Consider the following 9,410-nt stretch of genomic DNA (forward strand, 5'->3'; position numbering starts at 1 on the left):
GAGTTAAATCTAAATATTTAAATGGAAAATTCATTAATCTGAAATAAACAAAAGATATAATTTGGTTATAAGATTTTGAATAAATATAAAAATAAATACTTATTTATTTGGATAAATATAAAGAATTTTAATTAATATAAAATAGATGAGCCTTTTAATTTTTCATAATAACTAAAATGTAAATATAATCCTAAAATGTGAATCTATCTAAGATAAATATAAATTAACTTAGTATCTAAATCTTGAAGATAGGTAAATTTGTTTAGGTAAATGTAAAGTAAGTTTCTAATTAATTTAATTTAAATGAAATCTCCAACCTATAAATTTTTTTTATAATTAAAGAATTCAAAATTACCAAAAATTAGTATTGAGCAAAATTACCTCAATTACAATCAAAGTTGGTTCTGCTATGTATATAGATGTAATATTGGTCACGTAATTAATCATAGTGCAACATTGACAAATTGTATCCTTATGGATAAGTATTTGACGTGGGAAAGCACTGACGTTGTAGTTTACCTAATTTAGAGCAGTGAGATATGTTAGTTGGTCGTACCAAATATGTGGGTATTACTTTATTTTAATAATAGCTGTTGATTTTATTATAATAATAATTATTACTTAATTATATATATATTAAATATTGGTAATTAATATATGTGTTCAAAGATTCAACATCCTAGGTTGGATTTATTTATACTAATATAAAAAGAAATGGAATTTCAGACTCATAAATGGTGGTCAATGACGTCGTTGCACCGACTTTTTGTAAAGTCAAAAATATTTTTTAATTAATAAGATAACTAACTCATGCATTAACTAAAACTAATAAATTAGTTTTCTGTTCTTTTCTTTTTTAATGTAATATATTGATTTATATATTCTACTCTTATTTATAATATATTTTAAAATATGAATAATTATTTATTATATGCATGCATAAACGACGTGTTACAATGGCTAGTAAAAAAAAAAAAAAGTGCTAAGATTTAGATTTTTGTGTGTTTTGTTGTTATTATGTGCATTTTTTTAAGGGAAAAAAATGATTCTTACACCTTACCATATTGACTGCAAGATTTACATGTAACAGTCAAATTTTTGTGGATATTACAGCAAAACCCACATCAGAAAAACCTTCAGCCATTTTAATTGAGGGTGAATTGGGGAATATGAGGGGTTAAATTTCTAATTTAGGTTACCACATGAGAGTAAATTGAATGCTATTCTAAAATCTTTTATTTTTATTGTCCTACTTCTAAATTTTTAATATATTAATTTATTTTTTTAAAAGTTTATTTCAAGTCCTTTTTGGATTTATTATTATAAGCTTGTTAGTCAATTTATTATTTAAGTTTATTATACAGTCTTAACTAATTTTTTTTAGTCATAAATTTTGTTGATTTAATGGATTATTTATTTATTTCGTAAGACAATCATAAACTTAAATAATAATTAAAAAAATAACATCTCAATTTCTTAAACATATAAAAGAGGCACATTTGGACTTGGTTTGAGCCTGGTGCAGGCCTCAACCATTTCGGTCCATAAGTTGGGTTTGAGTTTAAAAATAAATCAAAATAGCACCAATTTAAAGGCTCAGTACCACAAAAAAGTCGGCTATGAGCAATAGTGGGTCGGTCCCAAGTTGTCCGGATAGCAAGTATCTATTGTCATGTTATCCTCCAAATCCTATACACAGTCGCAACTTCAACTGAATCAGGCCTATAATGTGCTAACAATTTCATGCGTATTCGTTCAACAACCAATGAAAGCTATGGTATTGGGATCCCTCGCCATCTGTTGAAGTGAATGTAAAAGAATTTAAAGTTAAAGTATAAATGAAAATAATTTAATATTTAGGGATAATTATACTCAGACCCCCTCTAATATTATAATTAAATATCTCCCTAACGTTATTTTTGTCCATGTTTGTGAGTTTGTCTATATTACAATTAGGAGTAAATTACATTGACATCGCCTGAAATAGGTGAAAATACACAAACTCTCTCAAGTTTTCAAAAATACATTTACACCCTCTAAGATTATAATTGTAATTACATCAACAGCCTCTTATTCAAAGGCAAAACTCACATAAATGATAAAACACCCCCTGAAAAGCATCACTAACACCCCTCTGAGAGTGTAATTGTAATTTTTCAAAAGACAAGGGGTGTTTATGAGTTTGCCTGAACCTCAAAGATATCAATATAATTTCTCCTTAAATTATGGATAAATTATATTAACAACTCCGAAGATTAGGCCAAAAAACACAAACGCCTCCTCTCTTTAGTAAAATTATAGATACACCATCTTAATTTATAATTGTAATTACAATTATACCCCTATTTAAAAATAAAATTTAAACGAACAGCCTTTTAAAAAGAATATCACACTAACACTCCTTCAAAAATCATAGTTATAATTTTGTAAAAATCACAACATATTTGTATAATTTAACTAAACTTGATTGGATGTCATTATAATTTACCGAATATTTAAAGATAGGCATCAAATCAACCTCGTATGGCCACAAATATCAGCAGTGCTTGCAGCCCACAAGACATGGATGTAGCAAGAAATGGATCATGACATAACCAAAAGGTACATATATACACACACTGTCTCACCATTGGTGGTCTAGATTTCTTGTGATAGATATAAAGATTGGATTTCGAACAAGTCATGCATACACACACACACATATATATATATATATACATATATCAACTTCCCATGTTTCAACTATAATAATATATCAATATTATTTATGAGAAATATTAATCTTTTAAGACTAAAAGATAATGTTTGAGAACAGTTACAGATTAAGAAGGTGTTTCCACTAAATTTGATTAAAAATATATTATAAGATGTCTTTAAAATTTATAAGATGATTAGATTTTATTTTAGAAAATATGAATAATTATACTTAGATTTGTATGATCACACGTGCACCACCAGAATGTCAATATCATTTATACAAATCATTCCTACTTTTTGAAAAATTATACATAAACTCCCAAAAAATGTCAATATAATTACACAAACTATCTTTTATCTTTTGATTGTTAGGAGTGATTTCTGTAATTAAACAGAAAGTAAGGATTTTTTAGCTGTTATAGTGTTTGGTTAAAATAATATTATGAAGTGTTGATAACGCTAATATTATAGTTAATATGATCGAAATTGAAAGAATTTATTAAAATTTTAAAAATATCTCAAAATTTTCTTTTTTAAAAAATTTTACTGAACACTTTTCAACATCTTATAAATTTTCAAATATTTTTACGTTTTCTTAGAACTTATAAACGCATCTATACAAACCAATACCTAATTTTCTTGTACAAATGAGTTAAATAACTACAACATATGAACATAAAATTAAACAACTACTACTATTACAGTAAATCGAAATTTTTGTTCATCGTATACATCTCGAAACATGTGTATCTGAGCTAATAGAAGACCACCTTCCGTCAATAACCAATAAACTCGAGTGAAAAAACATATCAAAATAACAATGATATATACTATAACGTGATATGTCTAAAATAGAATTATATTCTACCCAAAAAAACATAATAATATACTTGCTATTATTAGCTCATAAATAGCAATATCACTGCTAAACAAATAGGAATCTTATTATGAAATTAGTGTTCGTCTGGTTCAAGTGAAAAGAAAAGAGAAGTAAAAAGGAGGAAGGTGAGTGAAAGCATAATAATTTCCTTTTAAATTATTTAGTATAATTGAAAGTGGAGTAAATTTTAAATATTTTCACTTGTTTGATATGATGAAACAAATTGAGAAGAAAAAATTATTTTTATAATTTTACTGAATAGCCATTCTCTTTATTTAGTATTGGAAAATAAATAAATTAACATTATACTAATATAATTTTAGTACATCAAAATTTTAAAATCCTTATTAATAAAATATTTATTAAATAAGAACAAGAATATTTTCTATTAATGAAAATATTCATTGTTGACTTTTGATGCAGTAATTTTTCAACAATTTTGTTATCTTTTCTCTGGTGATTATGTATGGTATATTATATATATGGGCAATAGAGTAAAGAAAAATAAAATATAATATATACTTTTTTGTTTTCTTGATCTTATACTTTTAATTTTCCGTCCATTTGGATAGAAATGAAATTGAACTCTGAAGAGGTCTCATATACATCAAGTTTTACTTTCCCTCCATCCCTTCCCTCTAACCAAACACTAAACTATCTCTTGTATATTTATTTTTACTTCCACTTCTCTTATACTCCCATTTTCCACCCCAATTGAACAAGGTCTTAATGTTTTCTAAGATTAGTTGTCATAATAAAATTTTTTAAGAAATTTTAAAGATAAATAATAAAATAAGTCTCATGTGTCTTTTCATTTTCCAAACAATATATGGTTTTTCATCTAAAGCTAAACTAATGATAATTTATGATAATTAGAAAATAGAATTTGTTCACTAAATAAAACAATTTTTTCAAAAAACTGATGATCTAAGCATAAAATTCAATTACGTGATTTTATAAATTTATCTACCTTTGTTGGTTTTCTTATCTTTTTAACTTCAGAACGATTTTGACCAACAGGAAAACTTGGGCTTGGGCCAAGATAGAATGGGCTCATGTTTATTTTTATTCTGGGCTGAACTTATCATCCAATAAGGCGGCTGGGCCTAACTAATGAGGACCATCTTGTAAAACTTTGGACCGAATTCAAGACCAGTTAATTTCTATTGGATCCAGACCCGTTTTTCGGCCTTTCAGTATAATAACTTAGAAGGGGCAAACCCTCTCCTGAAATTTAATATAATTAGGTGATGAGTACCAACTGTGCTAGCAGTAACACCACACCCGATGTGGGTACCAACTGCACAAATAACAACAATGGCAAAAAAATAAAACTCTATTGGTGGCCCACGAGAAACTGTCAAAAGATGAAGTTAAGAATATGGCGCACATTCAGATTCATCTGCGTTATTATTTTCTAGCTCACACCAATTTATGCCCATCTTACTGATGCTAAAATTCGCCATTATTTATCTACTCATGTGATATTTCTTGTCACCTATGTTCACATATCATATTCCACGGGCCGGCAAAATGGGCCGCAGAAAGCGATTCATTTACATGAATGCACATAGGTTGTATGCTTAAGCAGCAGTTGATTTGCAACATCACACTACTCGCCAAACACAGAATGGTATACTTTGAAAGACTTAAACGCCGAGTTCCAGAAACCTGGAAAATGGCCATAAACACAGTACTTACTAGTAAGTGATATGTGAATATGCAGCCTCAAATAGAAAATTCACAATCAGAGATCAGCACTGGAGAAGCGGATCCTCATTTATTAAGATTAGGACATAGACATCGTCATTAATCACTACGTTTGTTAAATTACATATCAGAGGAGAAAGTAGTCAGTAGGATATGATTGATGACTGATGCTTCCAAAACCAGGATCACCTCTAAACTCCATTCACATTGATTTTTACATTGTTGGCCTTACATTGAGATGGGATGCGAGTTTCTGACCAAGAGACTTGTCAGCCTGTAGTACAGTTTGAAACAGGTAAGTACGAAATTGCACCTCAAGTTGATCTCCGCATGGTTACAACAAATAAAAAAAAGAAAACCACCTAGCAAAGAACAAGTATATACCTGAGACCAGTATGAAACCCAGATACTGCGGATCTCATGGGTGAGACGGGGATCAGATAAAGCCTCAACCCATCGCCGGATAAATCTCTCTTGCCTGAATTAAGAAGAGGTATGAGAACCAAAGATGCAAGCTCTTATGCACCTAAAAGTAGTTCATTATTATTTTTCAACAAGATGAAGAGTGGTGTACCTGTCCGGTGCCCAGGAACGATATCTGTCTCCAGGCTGCTTAAAGTTGTTCTCCTTCTCGATGCAGATCTGTTAATCAACCAAGTATTACAAGTTAAAAAATTAATTATTCTGGAAGTCAGCAGTTCACCAAGATGAGCAGATTTATCAGATTGATTACCATATGCAGATAAGTTCATACTTATTTCAGGAATTCATAAGTTACTGCAAAATGGTATTTTAGTAGCTTTTGAATCAATCTTCAAGTTTCTCATCTTTCAACAGACAGCCAAGCATACACATACCAATTTCCCTTTGATCAGGCATTTTTAATAGACAGAGCCCATTGGTCAATTAGGTACCTCAACAAATCCCAATTAAATCGCTTAAATTGTCAAAAACCTCTGTACAGTAGTGTAATAACATATAAATATCACCTCTATTTACTCTGTTCCCGGAAAATATGAGAAATTTTTCTCTTCATTTAACCATTTAAAGTGTTACCAGGTTGACACCTCAATCACCAATGTTTCATTGAAAACATATTGAGGGAATTTGCATGGGTACTGGGGCTCAGGTCTAAAGGAAGAATGCTTTGGCAAAGGTTTCAAATTTCTACCTTCATAACCCCACACCAAATCATAAAGTGATTTTTCCCCTTCACTTTTTTTCCTTTTCATGGTAATGCCTATATATCAGAAAGATTTTAACTCACAAGAGAGACATTAATGCCCAAATGGCAGAATTAAGTAAACTGAAACTACATACCTTTCCACGCTTCCCAGACAACACGACAGGAGGAATGGGGTACCTCTCAGCATGACGAGAAGGATCATACCTTGAAGGGAAATAGTTTACCTAAAAAAAAGAGTTGGAATATCAGATCAAGAATTTCAAGGAAAGAAGTGCAAAGAACATACTAAAGCCACTGCACTGAAAGTAAAAAAAAAAAAGGAAACATTTTATGTGTTTCACATTCAAAAGACAGCTGAAAATTGCCCAACTGAACATTCTCTTCCCTAAAACACATTTAAATAGCAGAGACAGTACTAAGATGCAAAGTCTCAAAATGTTTTTATCAACTTCCAAAGCTCTTAATAGGAGGTGGTATATATTGAATTGAACTCGAAAATCAAAATTTGTACCTCCTCATCCCTGTGCATGAAGTTCATGAAACCTTCATGGTGATTGTTATGATGGGCACATTTGGGAGCGTTAACTGGGAGCTGCAAATAGTTTGGCCCAAGACGGTGCCTCTGAGTATCAGCATAAGAGAATATCCGAGTCTGGAGCAACTTATCATCGGAATAGTAAATTCCAGGGACGATAATAGCAGGGCAAAATGCAAGCTGCTCATTCTCTGCAAAAAAGTTATCAATGTTCTTATTCAACACCAGACGACCAACTGGCTGCAGGGGTAAAATGTCTTCAGGCCAAGTCTTCGTCACATCAAGTGGATCAAAGTCAAATCTGTCCTCATGATCGGGGTCCATTATCTGAATAAAAAGCTTCCACTCTGGATAGTTGCCTGCTGCAATTGAATCATAGAGATCCTGGGTGGCGTGGCTATGATTAGCTCCTCCAACCTTGATAGCTTCTTCTTCCAACAAACATTTCACACCACAGGTGGGCTTCCAATGGAATTTCACATAATGTGCTTTCCCAGCCTTGTTGATTAGAGTATAGGTATTGACACCAGAGCCATCCATGTGCCTGTAATCTTGAGGAACACCCACATCATCGAAGAGGAAACTGAACATATGCAAACTCTCTGGATGGTGGGAGAAGAAGTCCAGGATTCTCCAATTCTCTTGAATGTGGGACTTTGGATTGGGTTTCAAGGCATGAACCATATCAGGGAATTTCATTCCATCACGAACGAAAAAGACAGGGAAGTTGTTACCCACCAAATCAAAGTTTCCCTGCATCAATGAAACAGAGAAGCAATTCAGCCAATAGTGTATCAGATTATAAACAATCTTTTGCCTCCAACTCTTAATAATATATATATGTGTCATTTAAAGAAAAGGAATACAACTTCACAAGAAACAAAATGGAATACCTCTCTGGTATAAAATTTCACAGCAAATCCTCTGGGGTCCCTGAGAGTTTCAGGGCTGCCACGCTCATGGATGACAGTAGAGAATCGAACTATAACAGGTGTTTGAACTCCCGGAGCTCGAAGGAAATCAGCACAAGTAAGGTGAGAAATATCATGAGTGACCTCAAAAAACCCCTTGGCACTAGCACCTCTAGCATGGACAACTCGTTCTGGAATCCTCTCACGATCAAAATTAGCAAGTTTCTCTACCAAATGATAATCTTCAAGGAGGATAGGGCCTGTAAAATAAAATAATAATTCCCTTAGTTTAAGTATTCCTAAACTTGATCCCAGAAGGAGATGATCTTCATATAAGCAAAGTACTCAAGCACAACCAACCAAGCTTTGTAAGCAACAACAATGTTAACCTACTGAACACTCTACCAAGAAAATGCATCAGCAAATTACATCTAGTTACACATTATAAATATTTATACATCATCTCAAAGAGTCGACAACACGACCATGCAACATAAAGTAAGATAAAGATAAACCTCGGTTCTTCAAATTTTTGTGAGATTATTGCAATATTGACTTAACCAGTACACTATCAAACAATTCAGGAAAGTCTAAAGAAGAAAAACAAGGATGGGAAAAGTCTCCCGTTCAGAAGAAAACAACTACATAACAGACTCATGCAAAATTCACTAATCTATCAGCTGAAAACTTAATCAACTGGATAAACTTAACATAGCATGGAATTCAATCCCCAAAAGCCCTGACGCAAAAGCTGTTTCTCTGTCTCATATCTTCCCAAACAAGGGACACAAACAATATCCACAGAAACTCACCGATAATCTTTATCTAATCTGATATTAATTACCTCTATACCGTTCTGCACAAGAAATTATACACCTTTTAACTCATTTTCACAGGTGACAAAGCTTAAAATCAACAGAGAGAATGACGGTCACATAATTACTCAAGGGCGGAAAAAACAAGTCCTCTACAAATAACAAGATTGGACACACCAAAAAAAAAAAAAAAAAAAAGGAAAGAAATCACCACGAGAAACATTCGGCAATTCGCCGAACCACCGCGGATTGAACGGCAAACAAAAGAGAAAAACAAGAGTAATACCTCTGGTTCCGACAGTCAAGGAGTCGTTATTGTTCCAGACTGGAGCTCCAGAGTTGGTTGTCATGAAAGGCGAATTGAACGCCCTTGATGGACGGTACTGCACCATCACCAAATACCCATACATCAAAAAAAAAAAAAAAAAAGAAGTCCATCACCGAACGACAATCACATGATCAGAAAAACAAGCCACAGATATCAAAAAACAACCATTCAACCATCAAACAAAAACGAAGATCAAAATCAACAAAACAGATACCTTGTAGGGATCCATGGGACGGAAATAGAGAGAGAAAGTGAGAAGAATTTTGGGGGGGAATTTATCCGGAAAGGAGATAAATATTGAGAGAAGTGTGTTGGGAACAGGGAATAGAGTTTTTAAAAGGGATGGCT

The 9,410-nt window shown here is 32.2% G+C and overlaps 1 protein-coding gene across 2 annotated transcripts; it reads right to left on the reverse strand.

Moving 5' to 3' along the window:
* Positions 1-5,331: 5,331 nt before the first annotated feature.
* LOC105158885 (catalase isozyme 3) lies at positions 5,332-9,410 on the reverse strand. 2 transcript variants are annotated; one of them, XM_011075790.3, is made up of 8 exons: positions 9,277-9,410; positions 9,021-9,117; positions 7,902-8,179; positions 6,985-7,761; positions 6,608-6,697; positions 5,862-5,929; positions 5,672-5,765; positions 5,332-5,561 (listed from the first exon to the last, which is right to left on the reverse strand). In XM_011075790.3, the coding sequence occupies exons 1-8, from the start codon at positions 9,289-9,291 to the stop codon at positions 5,502-5,504; spliced, it is 1,479 nt and encodes a 492-aa protein (XP_011074092.1). In that variant the 5' UTR covers positions 9,292-9,410; the 3' UTR covers positions 5,332-5,501. The 2 variants fall into 2 exon arrangements, with proteins under 2 accessions (XP_011074092.1, XP_088734670.1); XM_088878544.1 differs by lacking the exon at positions 9,277-9,410 and having other exon boundaries at positions 9,021-9,159.

Source organism: Sesamum indicum, linkage group LG3, assembly GCF_026168435.1.
Source record: "Sesamum indicum cultivar Baizhima isolate 11 linkage group LG3, ASM2616843v1, whole genome shotgun sequence".
Classification (NCBI taxonomy): domain Eukaryota; kingdom Viridiplantae; phylum Streptophyta; class Magnoliopsida; order Lamiales; family Pedaliaceae; genus Sesamum; species Sesamum indicum.

Coding starts and splice junctions, on each gene's coding strand:
- LOC105158885 (XM_088878544.1), bottom strand. CDS start 9,144: ATGTATGGGTATTTGGTGATGGTGCAGTACCGTCCATCAAGGGCGTTC. Junction 8,180..9,020: donor CTTGACTGTCGGAACCAGAG/GTATTACTCTTG, acceptor TTTATTTTACAG/GCCCTATCCTCCTTGAAGAT. Junction 5,930..6,607: donor TGTCTGGGAAGCGTGGAAAG/GTATGTAGTTTC, acceptor GTTGATTAACAG/ATCTGCATCGAGAAGGAGAA.